The 16,672-nt window shown below is 41.4% G+C and overlaps 1 protein-coding gene across 1 annotated transcript in view; it reads left to right on the forward strand.

Annotated features, from left to right (window-relative positions):
* Window positions 1–16,672, forward strand: part of LOC126109824 (serine/threonine-protein kinase 11-interacting protein) — a 251,012-nt gene that overhangs the window by 58,629 nt on the left and 175,711 nt on the right. Inside the window, exon 4 of the mRNA XM_049914880.1 lies at window positions 4,469–4,662. Coding sequence (XP_049770837.1) covers window positions 4,469–4,662 — 194 coding nt within the window. The remainder of the gene's footprint in view (window positions 1–4,468; window positions 4,663–16,672) is intronic.

The raw sequence follows: 16,672 nt of genomic DNA on the forward strand, positions 1-16,672 counted from the left end.
ATACTGGAACACGTGAGGCAATACTGACCTTACGACTTATCTTAGAAAAAAGATTAAGGAAAGGCAAACCTATGTTTCTAGCATTTGTAGACTTAGAGAAAGCTCTTGACGATGTTCACTGGAATACTCTCTTTCAGATTCTGAAGGTGGCAGGGGTAAAATACAGGGAGCGAGAGAATATTTACAATTTGTACAGAAACCAGATGGCAGTTATAAGAGTCGAGGGACATGAAAGGGAAGCAGTGGTTGGGAAGGGAGTGAGACAGGGCTGTAGCCTCTCCCCGATGTTATTCAATCTGTATACTGAGCAAGCAGTAAAGGAAACAAAAGAAAAATTTAGAGTAGGTATTAAAATTCATGGAGAAGTAATAAAAACTTTGAGGTTCGCCGATGACATTGTAATTCTGTCAGAGACACCAAAGGACCTGGAAGAGCAGCTGAACGGAATGGACAGTGTCTTGAAAGGAGGATATAAGATGAACATCAACAAAAGCAAAACGAGGATAATGGAATGTAGTCGAATTTAGTCGGGTGATGCTGAGGGAATTAGATTAGGAAATGAGACACTTAAAGTAGTAAAGGAGTTTTGCTATTTGGGGAGCAAAATAACTGATGATGGTTGAAGTAGAGAAGATATAAAATGTAGGCTGGCAATGGCAAGGAAAGTGTTTCTGAAGAAGAGAAATTTGTTAACATCGAGTATAGATTTAAGTGTCAGGAAGTCGTTTCTGAAAGTAGGGTAGTCATGTATGGAAGTGAAACATGGACGATAACTAGTTTAGACAAGAAGAGAATAGAAGCTTTCGAAATGTGGTGCTACAGAAGAATGCTGAAGATTAGATGGGTAGATTACATAACTAATGAGGAGGTATTGAATAGAATTGGGGAGAAGAGGAGTTTGTGGCACAACTTGACCAGAAGAAGGGATCGGTTGGTAGGACATGTTCTGAGGCATCAAGGGATCACAAATTTAGTATGGAGGGCAGCCTGGAGGGTAAAAATCGTAGAGGGAGACCAAGAGATGAATATACTAAGCAGATTCAGAAGGATGTAGGTTGCAGTAGGTACTGGGAGATGAAGCAGCTTGCACAGGATAAAGTAGCATGGAGAGCTGCATCAAACCAGTCTCAGGACTGAAGACCACAACAACAACAACAACATCTCGATTCTCGGTCGAGCGCGTCTTTACTTTTCAGTTATTTAAAAATTGGTGTGACCTGTGTCTCGCTTCTTCTCAGTAGGTAGATGTGTCACGAACACCTCCAAACACCAGCTCTGTATTATGTTTGAGTGTACGCCTTTGCGTTTTGTTACTCGGTCTGGATTCTCTGTCGGGTCACACGCACTATCCCGGACAGACTCTGTCGAGAGGTTTACGATTTTGTACGTGGCGATAGCTCGAATTGTGGCGATCGGGAATTACGTGTGGAGCTCTCTCCTCCTTTTACCACTCGGACGCCGGTTAGTGAAACTTTTTGCATTGCCGAGATTCCGACCTACTTCAGAGACGGGCACCGCAGCCCTTGTTACAGGATTCGCTATCACTGTGGTTTTTGGTAAGAAAAGCAGTTCGATTCGGCTCCCCACATCCGGCTTCCCTGAGCGAGCCTCTCTGTCTGCGAGTGTGTTCTGTAACTTACACCCATTTGAACCTCATTACTGTCTTAGTGTGTTTGTATCTTGGTCTCCCTCTACAGTTTTTACCCCCTCCCTCCAGACTTCCCTCCAGTGCTAAACTGATGCTTTCTTCACACCTCAGAATTTTTGTATCAACCGGCCCCTGCTTTTAGTGAAGTTATGCCTCAAATTTCTCTTGTTCCCAGTTCTCATTTTTCCACATTTCAAAAGATTGACCGAGGTGACACAGTGGTTAGCATACTGGACTCACATTCGGAAGGGTGATGGTTCAAACCCACATCTGGCCATCCCGATTTAGGCTTCTGTGATTTCCCTAAATCGCTTCAGGCAGTTGCCGGGACGGTTCCTCTGAAAGGGCACGGCTAATTTCCTTCCCCGTGCTCCCTTAATCCGACCTTGTGCTCCGTTTCTGATGACCTCGGTGCCGACAGGATGTTAGAAACTAATCTCTCCTCCTCACGTTTGAAAAGCTTCTATTCTCTTTGTGTCTGAACTGCTTGTCATTCACATTTCATTACCTCACAGTACAAATACATCCAGCAAAGACTTCCTAACACTTAAATGTAATTTGACATTAACAAATGGATCTTCTCCAGAAAAACTTTTTTTACTATTCCCAGTCTACGTTTTAGCATAGGGGACTGAAAATTTAAAGATCAGTAACTAAATATATGTAACTCCATAGGATAGGTGCAATAATCCGGATAACTGGTCAGCAGCAGATTTTAACTGTCAGCATGTAAAGACTTTTGAATACCTAGTGGCTAATATTGATAATAATAACCCAAATTTTAAGTGCTGATAGGTGTTATCTCACATTTAAAAAGCTAATCACAGCTAGGACGATAAAGCAAAAGCTCAAAATGATTATATATAAGTTTACAATTAGGCCGGTGGTTACGTACGGATGTTAAGTGTGGTTGCTAACCGGCACTAATGAACCGTAACTTGAGCATTTGAACAAAGAATGCAAAGCGATCTGAAATTACGGTGGTACCTGGAGACCGAGTACTGATTAAGAGTTGAGTCATCTCAGACGAGAAGCTGATGTTGTGAGGCAAATTAAAAGTAAAAGAATGGCCTGGCTGGGGATGTCCTGAGGATGGAGGACAGAAGAACTACAAAGAAGGTCTTCCAGTAGATATTCAAAGCAATAATATTCGAAGGAAGACCTCATAAGCAACAGCTGGACAGTGTGGAAGAAAACGTCACAGCCTTAGGAATCAGAGGATGGAGTAGGGAAGTAAACGAGAGAGCAGAATAGAAGGAAATTGTTAAGAAGGCAAAGGCCCACACAGGGTTGTGAAGCCACAAGAAGAAGAAAGAAGAAGAGCCTAGACTTTATATCCTCCGTACGTAAGTGATTTTCAGTTATTTTACTGCGCAAATAGCAAACCCTGTCTATTCCTTGTAGAGTCTCATTTCATAATCTGATTTCTCTGACGCTGCCAGATTTATTCTACTGCATTCCATTACTCTCATCTTGTGTTTCTCAACATTCTAGTTATATCCCCTTTTGAGACATTCTCCATTCCATCTGTCTGCTCTCTCGAGTTCTTTACTGACTCTGGCACAATTACGATGTCATCGGCAAACCTCAAAGTTTTTATTTCTTCTGTCTGAACTGTAATTCCTTCTGCTGCATTTTATTACATTTCCTTTTTCGAACTACACTAAAATATATAAAAACACACACACACACACACACACACACACACACACACACACACACACACACACACACACACACACACACACACACACCTGTGCCTGTACACAGTGGTTTAATTTGACTACATTCCATTATCCTCGTTTTGCTTTTGTTGATGTTCATCTTATGTCCTCCTTTCAAGACATTGTACATTCTATTCAGCTGCTTTTGCAGGTCCTTTGCTGTCTGTGACAGAATTACAATGTCATCGGCAAACCTCAAAGCTTTTATTTCTTCTCCATGATTTTAATTCCTACTCCAAATTTTTCTCTTGTTTCCTTTACTGCTTGCTCAATATACAGATCGAATAACATCGATGATAGGCTACAACCCTGTCTCACTCCCTTCTCAACCAGTGCTTTCCTTTTATGCCCTTCAACTCTTATAACTACCGTGTAGATTCTGTACGAATTGTAAATAGCCTTTCGCTCCCCGACACGATTGTTGTCACTCTCTGGTAGTTGATTATCTACCTTGTCTCTCCCACGGTTATTTTGTTTCTCAGTATCCTCGCAACTTTTTGTGCACCTTTTAGGCAGTCTTATTTCCTGTTACACTTTTGAAATATATTTTAGTTGTACACTAATCCTTTGTATATTGATCTGAACTTTGAATGAAGAGCTGAAGTGTAATCAGTCACATTGCTACACAGAAATTTGTGTCCGTAATCAGACATAAGCAACTTCATAAGGATATCAGACTGTGTACTTAGAACATTCATGTTTTAACAGTGCACTGAAGATCAGTAACAGAGCACCAAAATCACAAACGAGCCACATTCTGTGTTATAAATTGTGCTCGTTTTTGTTTTCCTAGTAACGGATCCCAAATTTTGTCCTCCACTACCGACGCACCTCGTCTGTGATTGTACTGTAACGGAGAACTTAAATAATGAAAAGCACCAATGCTTGTTAGTGAATATCTCCATTTTTGCACATTTGTGATTTTGGCGTATGTAGTAATCTAGAAGTGAATAAGTGAGGACACTTTGCAGCAGTGGCCGTTCCCGGCCGTCAGCGTGCAGTCTGTCCTCGACTCTTTCCACACCTCGACGACTCCCTTTTGCGACACGCTCGTCGGGAGACGGAGTGTAAACAGACAGACTGTTTCCCGCTGCAGGTGTGTCGCGGCTGGCGTCCCTGGTGGAGCTGGACCTGTCGGGCAACTGCCTGGCGGCGCACGGCTGCCTGGCGCCGCTGTCTCGGCTGCCCACACTGCGCCGGCTCGACCTGCGCGGCAACCCGCTGGCCTTCCACCCACGCCACCGCGTCCTTGCTGCCGCCGAGCTGCACTCCGCCGCCCTCACCTGCGAGGTGTGTGTCAAAATAGAGTCGACACTCGGATAAAATGGTCGAGGTGCTCCGTTCGGCACGGTGTGACCTCCAGAACTCCTCCGGTCGAGATTATCAGCATATTTTATATACCAGATGATCAAAAAGTCAGTATAAATTTGAAAACTGAATAAATCACGGAACAATGTAGATAGAGAGGTACAAATTGACACACATGCTGGGAATGACATGGGGTTTTATTAGAACCAAAGAAATACAAAAGTTCAAAAATTTTCCGACAGATGACGCTTCATCTGATCAGAATAGCAATAATTAGCATAACAAAGTAAGAGAAAGCAAAGATGATGTTCTTTACAGGAAATGCTCAATATGTCCACCATCATTCCTCAACAATAGCTGTAGTCGAGGAATAATGTTGTGAACAGCACTGTAAAGCATGTCCGGAGTTATGGTGAGGCATTGGCGTCGGATTTTGTCTTTCAGCATCCCTAGAGGTGTCGGTCAATCACGATACACTTGCGACTTCAGGTAACCCCAAAGCCAATAATCGCACGGACTGAGGTCTGCGGACCTGGGAGGCCAAGCGTGGCGAAAGTGGCGGCTGAGCACACGATCATCACCTAACGACGCACGCAAGAGATCTTTCACGCGTCTAGCAATATGCGGTGGAGCGCCATCCTGCATAAACATCGTACGTTCCGGCAGGTGTTTATCAGCCAAGCTGGGGATGATGCGATTCTATAGCATATCAGCTTACCTCTCACCCGTCACGGTAGCAGTTACTGACGTTTTGCTGTCCAGCGTCATCCGTCGGACATTTTGTGAACTCTCTCTCTCTCTCTCTCTCTCTCTCTCTCTCTCTATCTCTCTCTCTCCTTTTTTTCCTAATAAAACCCCATGTCATTCCAAGCATGTGTGCCAATTTATACCTCTCTATCTACATTATTCCATGGTTTATTAAGTTTTCAAATTTAGACTGACTTTTTGATCACCCTGTATTTTCACTGCCTACTCTTTTACTGAATTATGTTGTCATAATGTGCACATAAATTACTTAAAGTGTCGGTAGAGATATTGTGTAAAGGAGATAAACACACAGTTTCCAAAACACTTTCTAATGATCTTTGAATTCAAACACTCACTTCCCAAACATCCATACCTTAATGGTTTTTGCTTCTGATAATAAAAAATTATTTTCGACCAAACTGTGAGATAGGCACAATAATAATATTTGTGTTGAGAGAAATAATATTTGTGTTGACTTCATCTTCTCATCTGTGGTTCGCAGCAGAGTGATGTGCTACGGTGGTAGGATGTTCACCGAGCTCCCATCTAACATAGAACAAGAAATTGGGACTCTCTACCAACTCAAAAGAAAATTAAAACCTTATGCCACGAGCCACTATTTCTACAAATTATGTGAATATCTAGATTTGGGGATTGAAAAGTACTGTTAGGTACACGGCAAGTAGCGGTGTTCATTATAAAGCTGAGTTACAAGTAGTGATGTGCTGTAAATAGGATTCAGTATTTATATGTGCGAACGTAAGTTTATTTGAAGAATGCCGTTCTAATCGAGTAAATGTTAAGCAACAAATAGAAGGTGAACATCAGCTACATTGTAAAACTGAGGTGCTAGAAGTTTTCTTCTTTTTTTTCGAGAGTAATAGTTTTCGTACTAATTAACTCGATTAAGTTTAAGTGTTGCCAATACGAATAGCATGAAGCAGTACACTGACAGTTTGTTGTTCGAACAGTATAGGGATCAACTTTCTGTGATATCTGTGTCCTTTATTAATGTATACCTTGACTTGTTCCACATCCCTAAAAGTGTTACTTCTTGATGGGATCCGCAGAACACAATGGAGGGATGAAAAAATGAATGAATTATTTTTGTTTTCAACTTTTTTTAAATTTATAAAGTAGACATCTCCTGCCTTCTAATGAATGTTTTTTGTTTTTTTTTTTTTTCACGTGAGTTAAATTACCAATGTTAATACTGCAACTGTACTTTGAAATCTTTGGTCAACCTCTACTGTCATGTAAAATAGTAACAGAATTCTTTTGCTGTTCAGAATCCATTCCACTCTTGCAACACAGCTGCACATCACCTGTGTGTGCATTAATTTCCTCTTGTTTTGTTACTGAACCAAAGCACGTGACCTTCACACACTCTTCAGTACCCCTGCATATGTTCACTTCTTTCCTCTCTTTAGCTGCCCTTTATCTTCCATGCCATTTTGTAATTGTTTCGTCTTGGAAAAGTCACACCTCTTAGTTTTGTTTCTATATTTTGTTCCATCTTCAATTTCTAGTTTATTTCTGTGGACTACTTTTAGTTCTCGATTCACTTTCCTCACCCTTCCCTTTTCCCTTTCAATTTTTCTAACTACCACACAATTTTTCTTGTCAGTCCATTTGAATTCATTCTTTGAATATAATATTATTATATACCTGTTAGTTTTTAAATTAAATTTTTCTAATATACATTACTAAAACACAATCCTGAAACCCAATACCAGTTGCATTGTAGAGGCAACAAAACTTCAATTTTCTGTATGTAACCTAATTAATTATTGACTGAATTTAAATATTTAGACTGCTGTCACAATCCACTCATTAAGAGATATAAACTTAAGTTGAAAGCTCAACACAATAAGGCAAGTAATACAGTTACAAATGCACGTTTGCCCTCAGGCAGTGTAACTCACAAGTATTTGAGAATGAAAGCACTTAGCAACTTCCGACAAACTGTACACATTATTTCAAACATTTTTTGAAGATTTTTCTCTCTGACACCCCCCCCCCCCCCCCCCCCCCACACACACACACACACACACACACACACACACACACACAAAATGATGAAATGAAAACAGTTTATTGTTTGCTAAATTTTCACTATTTGTGCAGTAAAACTCCTGCATTGTGCATGATCTTTCAATTTGTTGCTTGTTAACTATGAAATGTATTCACAACATATTTTCCATAGGGTAGTTACATGTATCACCTAAGTCATCTGTGAAATTATATCGTTGTACACCGCATAATGCGAGAGATATAGCATCGTAAACACTGAACTGCATGAAAAACTGGGCACAGGGCGAATGTCTGCTGTTATGTTTCAGTTGAGTACATAGTGTATGTCTGTCATGAAACATTTGCTCTCACAACTACGGTAATTAGTGTCCAACTGGGCTGGGAGTCGTGAATGAAACAAGAAATTGCCTAGAAGAATTTGGCACTGAGCACAATTTAAACATTGCTAGTACTCAGTTTAATGATTGTGAAAGAAGGCTTTATAGGTGGATGAGACCTGGAAACAACAGAATGTTAATAATGGATTATGTAGTGGTAAGAAGGAGCTTTCAAAACCAGACATTGAAGTGCAAATACTTCCAGAGGAAGTTGTGGGGTCTGACTGTAATTTATCGATTATTAACTGTGATTAAAATGGAAGAAATTGCAGAAACCTGGAAATAAAAGAAATGGTGCATGGGTAAGTTGAAAGAACTGGAGGTTACTGGGTGTTTTAGAGGGAACATTAGCCAACATTGAGTGAGGCAGAGGAAAGGAATAAAATGAAGATGAGTGGGTAGCTTTGAAAGATGAAATAGTGAAGGCAGCAGAGCATCAGTTAGGCAAAAAAAGGTCCAGTAGATATCCTTGGATAACACATGAAATATTGAACCTTATGTCATCTGAAAACAGCAATAAATGGAGGAGGAAAAAAGAAATCCAGATGTCCAAAAAATGAGATTCATAGACAGTGCAAAAGATTCTTCATTTGGGAAATTTAAAGAGAGACCTTTGGAGAAGAGTCAAATAGCTGTATTGGTATCAAGAGCTCAGTTGGCAACCCAGTTCTAAGCAAAGAAGGGAAAACTGCAAGTGGAAGGATCTGTATAAAGGAAACAAACTTGAGGACAGTATTATAGAAAGGAGAAATGAAGTAGGTGAAGACAAGATAAGAGATATGATACTGCAAGAAGATTTAGATAGAGCTCTGAAAGATCTAAATCAAAGCAAGGGTCCTGTAGTAGACGAAATCCTTCAGAACTACTGAGATCCTTGGGAGATCCAGCTGTGACAAAATTATTCCACCTGGAATGTGTGACGCTTCAGACATGCAAAATACCATCAAACTTCAACAAGAATTTCATAATTGCTATTGCAAAGGAGGCAGACACTTACAAATTTGAATATTGCTGAACAGTCATTTATAATCAGTCACAATTGCAAAATACCACTTCAAGTTATTGACAGAAGAATGGAAATATTGGTGGAAGCTGACCTCGGGGTAGATTGTTGTTATTGTTGTTGTTGTTGTTGTTGTTGGTGGTGGTGGTGGTGGTGGTGGTGGTGGTTGTTTTTTGGGGGAAGAGACCAAACTGCGAGGTCATCGGTCTCATCGGTTTTTAGGGAAGGACGGGGAAGGAAGTCGGCCGTGCCCTTTCAAAGGAAGCATCCCGGCATTTGCCTGGAGCGATTTAGGGAAATCACGGAAAACCTAAATCAGGGATGGCTGGCGGGGTAGATTAGTTCACAATACTGAACCTACAACTGAGCTCAGAAGACAGGTTAAATAATTACAAACATATGATTCTAGTATATTTGTAGATTTAGATAAAGCTCTTGACAATGTTGATTGAAATACGCTCTGTGTAATCCTGTAGATAGTAGGGATAAAATGCTAGGAGTGAAAATTCATGAGAAGGGAGTGAGACAGTGTCGTAACCTCTAGTCTGTACATTGAGCGAGCTAATTCTGTTACAGGCTGCAAAGGGTTCGGAAGAGCAGTCATACAGAACAGATAGTGAGTTGAAGAGAAGCTGCGAGACAAACATTGATAAAAGTAAAATGAGGGTAATGGAAAGGAACAGAATTGAGATAAGTGATGCTGATAGAATTAGATGAGGAAATTGGATACTAAAAATAGTTGACGAGTTTTTCTATTTGGGCACTAAAATAACCGTTGATAATGGAAGTAGAGAAGATATAAAATACAAACTGGCAATAGTGAGAAAAGCATTTGCGAAAAATGAGACCTTGCTAATAAGAAATATAAATTTAAATATTTGGAAATATTTTCTGAAGGTATATGACCTGAGTGTAGCTTTATATAAGTGAAATATGGACAATAAGCATGTCAGAAAGGAAGAGAATAAAGTTTCTGAATTAGAGAGCTACAGAAGAATGCTGGAAATCATATAGATAGATGAAATAACTAAGAGATTCTGAATCAAAATGGGGAAAAGATAAATTTACGGGACAACTCGATTAAAAGAAGAAATCGGTCGATAGGACACATCACGAGTCGTCAAGGAATCATCAGTTTGGTAAAGGAGGGATGTTTTGGGCGTCAAAATTGTTGAGGGAGACTGAGACACAAATTCGGTGAGCAGATTTGAACTAATGTAGGTTACGGTAGTTATTTGGAGACGGAGGGGGTTGCATGGGGCAGAATAGCTCGTCAAGGAATCATCAGTTTGGTAAAGGAGGGATGTTTTGGGCGTCAAAATTGTTGAGGGAGACTGAGACACAAATTCGGTGAGCAGATTTGAACTAATGTAGGTTACGGTAGTTATTTGGAGACGGAGGGGGTTGCATGGGGCAGAATAGCTCACAGAGCTGCATCGGAGAGGTATTTGGTGTGAAGACTGGGAGAATGGTGACAACTTAAAAGTAGAATAAGCTGGGGTTTAGAAAAGCACCCGAGTGTCGATAACACGTACGATTCGGATACGCACTGTCACCGTCGTCTCCCGTCGCCGAGGCCGGACTGTCAAGCAGTAATATTGGCCGTGGTGCGTAGTGCAGGGTGTATATGACCCGGGATAACCGGGAGATCCGGTAAAAATCCGGGAATTTTTTCATCTGGGAGAAAGCCGGCATCTACAGAATTTCGGGAATGTTTCATTGTTTTAGTTTTCAGTTAAATTTTTGTCATTTTGACTGGTAAAAACCAATACTCCAACAAAGGATGTTACTGTATCCCGCGTCTGCAGGATAATACTGCAGCAAAAAACATTAACAAGAGGAAGAAAAAACGAAAATAAAACTTAAGTCGCAAAGGAAATCCGCCATATATAACAACAAAACATAGTGCTCATACAAGCGTCTGTCAACAGCAAAGTGTGTCAAAGGCTTTAGAAAGACTATGCAGTGATTAATATCGACAAATCGCCTCCAATGAGCGTGACGTGACACCTGTTGACATTATATTCGTTGTAGCAGTTGCGGGCGGGCTCTTGTGCATGCGCAGTTGAGTCGCGTATGGGTAGTTCCTTCCCCCACTTCTGGCTATGGATGTGTGGCTGGGCGCCACTATCTAGTATTGCCCGGTCCAGAAATATCGTAGATCTGGGGCTGATGCACAGAGCAGTCTGGGTTGCGGTGGGGAGGTGGGTAGTCTCCACGTGACCTGTGTTTGTGATTTTGCTGTTTCCTCTTCATTTATTACTCTCACATCAAATGAAAACAAAGTGGATTTCTGTGGCCGGGAGCTATCAAATGAATTAAAATCGTTCGCATAATTACGAAAGGCTAAAATATGTTGTTATTTTCAGGTTTTATTTCTACCTTTCTGACAGTCAAGTATTAATCGCCTTACAGAACAATGAAGTTATCTTTGTCAGTTTGCTAAAGAGACTTGGCTTTTATTAATCTTTTCTGCTGAGGCAGTCAATTTATGTGAAACGAAGTGTTTAATTTCACACTGTTGGCTAGTTTCAACTGTTCGCTGCATTTCAAGTGCACGTTTTCCATCTTCTAGCTCGCGTGGCATTATGCCATAATAAAGAACCAAATATGAGATAATACAGTACTGGTACTCAGGAAAATTAACATCTGAATCTGGACATACGAATGTGCGCTTTAAGCTGAATTATGCATTTTAGTATGGTTCATGAAATTCCGAAGACCTTGAAGTGTCTTCTCATGTCTTGTTTCTTTTGTGACATAATGCAAGATCTTTTAATGTTTTACACATATGAACATACGCGCTTCCTGTGTCATCGTAGCTGCGCATGAGCGGTGGCGCCTGTTATCTGGCGCTCTCTGGCAACTGCTGAAATGAACCAATTTCTAACAGGTCACGGGAATATATTGCGAATAGTGGTTTGAAAAGTGTTACTTTCAAAGTAAATTTCCTTTTATGCAAGATGAACTATGTGCGAGAATGTACGATCAATTTCTTAAATCACAGAGTGTTTGACTCTCATTTAAAAATCAACTCTTTGAGGATGACCATCAAGAAGAATTTCAAGCCCAGAAGATCAGACATTTACATCGTTATTAAAAATTTTACTGGCACGTTTGTGTGATATATCTTGAGGTGTAACACGCGCAAAAAAGATCAAAATTATATGCGGAAGCTTAGCTTCTCTTGCAGCTTATTAATCTTCGAGACTACGATTATATATGAAACCTCTGTTTTTCTTGTAGCAACACTATGTATATTAATTTAAACCATCAACTTTTCTTATTTGTGTGTTCGCGCTACTTATGAGTGATCTTGATATTGGCTGACTACATCACATGAGGTGTTTAGTGGAATTCGAATTTATATCTGCATAACATGAAAAATGCATGTTGCTGCTGCACATCAAAGATCTTTCCAAAACGTGTCCCCCCCTCCCCGAATCTTCGTTTCCTAAAGTTCCGGGAAATTCTACGTCAGCGTATAAAACCATAAACATTCAAATATTCAAATGACTGATAAGTTTTACGGTGCCGAGGAAAAGTATACTCTCACATAACACGGGGAAAAATGTATTTTCACCCGGGAGAAAGTGTATTTTCAACCGAGAAATCCGGGAAAAATCCGGGAATTTCTTTTCCTTTTCCATGTATACACCCTGGTAGTGGGCATACGGCGGAGGTGTGGGGTGGGGAAGGGGAGGAAAAGCAGCATGGGGATGGGGGAGGTGCTATAGCACACATGCGTAAGTGAGGAGGGACAGGGTAGGGGAGCTTGGGTCGCACCGGGTGGGGGGGGGGGGGGTGAAAGGGAAAGGAGGGCAAAGCACTGTGCAAGTGAGCTAGGAAAGGCAAAAGGTATGTGGGGACGGGGGAGATCAAGGTGTGTAGATGAGGTTGGGGGGGGGGGGGGTCTGGCTTGCAGGGGAGCTCCCACCTGTGCAGTTCAGAGAAACTGCTGTCGGTAGGAAGAATCCGGGTGGCACAGGCTGTGGAGTAGTTGCCGAAGGTGTACATGGAATATAGAAGTGCATCGTTATTGTCACATGACATGTTATGTACAGTCATTTGATTCAAACATTGGTCATGAATCTAGTTGTTGTCTACAAAGGTAACAGTGGGTGCTGAAAAGTTCATGCTTTTGCCTAGAAAGAATAAAGCTGAAGGTTTGAAATTACTCATTTATTCAATTTCTTCTCTCCCGAGACTGAGACACTCGGCACATCACCGTTGCAGCACTTCTAGTCTGCCCGAATAAAAGTTGTGCAATCTGTTCGAGGGGACTAGGTCTGGCGGGTAGGGAGGACGGTCGTCTAGTCGGAAGTCTGGGGTCATCAATTTGGCAGCCGTGATGACGGGTGTGTGTGCAGTTGCGTCGTCGTGCGAGAAAAGAATTCCGTCGGACAACTTTCATCGGCGTTCGTTCTCAGTTGCTTCCTTTGACAGGTCTGGCTTATTAGCATAATGTTGTCTGGTTATAGTTGATCCTCGAGATAAATGTTCACTGACAGAATGCAGTCTTTTTCCCAGAAAACAGACATCATCACTTTTTTGGCCAGTTTCTGGTTGGGGAATTTCTTTCACTGTCCAGACCCGTCGTGGCTCCACTGTTTCGATTGTTCCTCGGTTTTGGGGTCACAGATATGAAGCAGAGTTCCCACCTCAGTCATTAACCTCACCAAAAAGGGCTGTGGACTTTTGAAATGGCTTTCGGTATCTCAAAACATTCCTTTCGCTGGTTGCAGATCGAACATTTTGGCACCCTTTTCACTGAAAGCTTGCGCGTGTCACCAATTGTGGTGGTAATCGAACTGTTACACTCTGGCTCTCCCCCACAAGAGATGTCCAGCATCACAGCTATCTTTTTGGTGGATAGTCGTCTGTCCTGAAGAATTGACTCTCGGTCATCATCGGAATACACAGTCAGGGTGTATACGACCCGGGACAACCGGGAGATCTGGGAAAAACACGGGATTTTTTTCATCCGGGGGAAAACTGGGAAAAACCCGGGAATTTTTTAGAATTCCGGGAATTTTTCATTGTTTTAGTTTTCAGTTAAATTTTTGTAGCTTTGACTGGTAAGAACCAATACTCTAACAAAGAATATTACTGCCTCTCACTACTGCAGATTAATACTGCAGCAATAAAAAACGAACGAGAGAAAAAAAGAAAATAAAACTTTAAGTTGCAAAGGAAATGCACCATATACAACAACAAAACACATTGCTCATACAAGCGTTTGCCAACAGCAAAACGCGTCAAAGGCTTAACAAAGACTATTCGTGGCAATAAATTGCCTCCGATGAGCGTGACGTCACAATTGTTTACATTAGATTCGTTTGAGGGTTGCGAGCGAGATTATGAGCATGTACACTTGAGTCGCGTTTCAGTAGTACCCTCTCCCGCTACTGGCTACGGGAGTGTGGCAGTTAGCAGTATAAGCAACAGCAGCAGGCAGCCAGATGCTATCTGGAAAAACTTTACTGGTGCGCCTAGGCTGCCAGATTCACGTATGCGCAACAGGCCCGGAACTAGGGGGCGGGGGCAAACAGGGATATCTGCCCTGGGCGACAGTTTCAGTGGGGGGGAGAGGAGAGGGGAGCCAAATTCATATTATTGAGGAAATGGACCTTGTTTCACAAAGCGCCTAGCATCCAGCGCTCGTTGGTATATCGATTACTCGTATGATTTTGACGCATCCCTGTTGGTTTTTGAACAAATTCTAAGTTGATTTCTGAAATAATCGCAAGTTGATTTTTGAATGCGTGCATAGTGTACGTGATGTCTCTGCCAGGGGAATCCCCTTCGCATCTAGAAATAAACTATCCTGCAGACCAAAGGGGACGGGTCTATACGAGCTGAGCGGAATAAAGCCGAACGGGTGAATGCCACTCGCCGTTTATGTGGTTCATTGGGTTTGAAAATGATCAGCGTTGTTATAACTACTAGCGAATTCCATAGATTCAGACTACCGGAGTGGAAATAAACGAATAAAAGGAATAACAGGCAACAAATATTGCGTATTTTCTCCTCCGTGTACCCAAGAAAATGAAATTTTGACATAAAATTTTTGGCCAGACCGCCACACTACTAAGGGCCACTTATTCAGTCCCCGGCTAGCAGCCGCTACAGTTCTATTCTGGGAGTAGTGCGGAAAACGCGTTGTACGAACACGTAATAACGCCTAACCGGAGAATAAATGCGGGTTAACTAAACCGGTGATTGTGGCAGGGAGGTGAAGTTAACCAGAGAATAAGTTTTGACACTGGCAGGAATAGTTACAGAATTAGTGATGACAGGATCGTTTGTTAGAACAAGGAAGGAGAAGAAGCGGGGACTCACACAAATTACGGAAGAATATGACGATTCCAAATTTACATAAAAATTTCGTACTACTACTTTTCGATCTAATGCTTCAGAAGCTAGAGAGTATGAATGAAATGTGAAACTATTTCCTAACATAAAACGCTTTGCTTGTAGTTGGTCTAATAGGCATTTGATATTGGTACTTCGTGAATTATATTCCGTCTGGTCTTGGGTTCCATTTGTATTAACAGCTTTTTTAGTATTAGACAACATCATTTCGTTTTTTGAAGTGGCAAAGCGTTTGATGAACTTTGATGAGATAATAGATCCTTTCACAAAAAGGAAAGGACACCATGTAAAGCTGCAGCAAAGTTAGAGACAAATTAAGGACTGAAGAAATGTATACCGTCTTGCTTGCCACTTCTCTTTACTCGTTTTATATATCCTATATTTAATTTTATGTCACACAAAACAGCAAGTTATTAACTAACAGGCTGTAAAGACTGCAAATTTTCTGAAGAGTACGTGTTCTGCCAGTTACAAATAATCCCATCCAGTATTAATTGCGAGATTTTTTTAAAGAGGGGCAAGATGTCAAACCGGCCGACTGGGAGCAGGAGAGGCACCACAGGACATTTTAATTTCCACTGTCTTGAATATAGTTTGATGGCACCCATTACAAAATATTACATGTTTGAATTCCACAGACTGAAATTCAGAGACGTGCGACAGAAGAATGCTGTGTGAAGAGGCGTGACACTGCACTTTGGTACGCTTAAGACCAAATAACATGTCTTACTTTCCCTGGAGCATATATGTTCCATGTTATCAGACTCTTCAGAAAGATGTGCGCTACAAAATGAACGTATTTTATAAAAGTCGTTTTTTTAAAATATGCAGTGTGCATGTTGCTGCACATCAGACATCTTTACAAAACGTGTTTTTTCCCCCGAGTTTCGTTTTCTAAAGTGCCTGGAAATTCTACGTCGGTGTATAAAACCACAACCACTGAAAGGATTGATAAGTTTTACAGTTCAGAGAAAAATTGTACTGCTACTTAACACGGAAAAAGTGTGCTTTCATCCAGGAGAAATTCTATTTTTAACCGGGAAATGCGGGAAAAATCTGAAAATTTTTATTTCGTGTCCACGTATACACCCTGACAGTCTCTGTTGTGGTTTGAGGGCGACTACTGCAGGGGCAGTAATTGAAATGACGTATCACAGTACCAAACTTCTGTGGACTACTTGTGAAACTCGTCCACGCACAGTCAACCATTTCTCGTTTTGTCGCAAGCCGACTCATCAGTTTCCCCCTGCAGAGGCACCCGGAAGCTCCAAAGTGCGTGTGCTGTCGCCGAATGGAGTTGGCAGTTGGTGGATCTCTGTCAGACTTCATTTTGATGAGTCTTTGCACTGTTACAGCAGACTAATGTAAATGCATTTCAGTCACATCGTATGATTTCTTGGCACTTGTAGCCATCTTGCTTAACTGCTTACTGCTGCACTCTCATGTCAGAAATCTG

This window comes from Schistocerca cancellata, chromosome 12 (genome assembly GCF_023864275.1).
Source record: "Schistocerca cancellata isolate TAMUIC-IGC-003103 chromosome 12, iqSchCanc2.1, whole genome shotgun sequence".
NCBI classification, from domain to species: domain Eukaryota; kingdom Metazoa; phylum Arthropoda; class Insecta; order Orthoptera; family Acrididae; genus Schistocerca; species Schistocerca cancellata.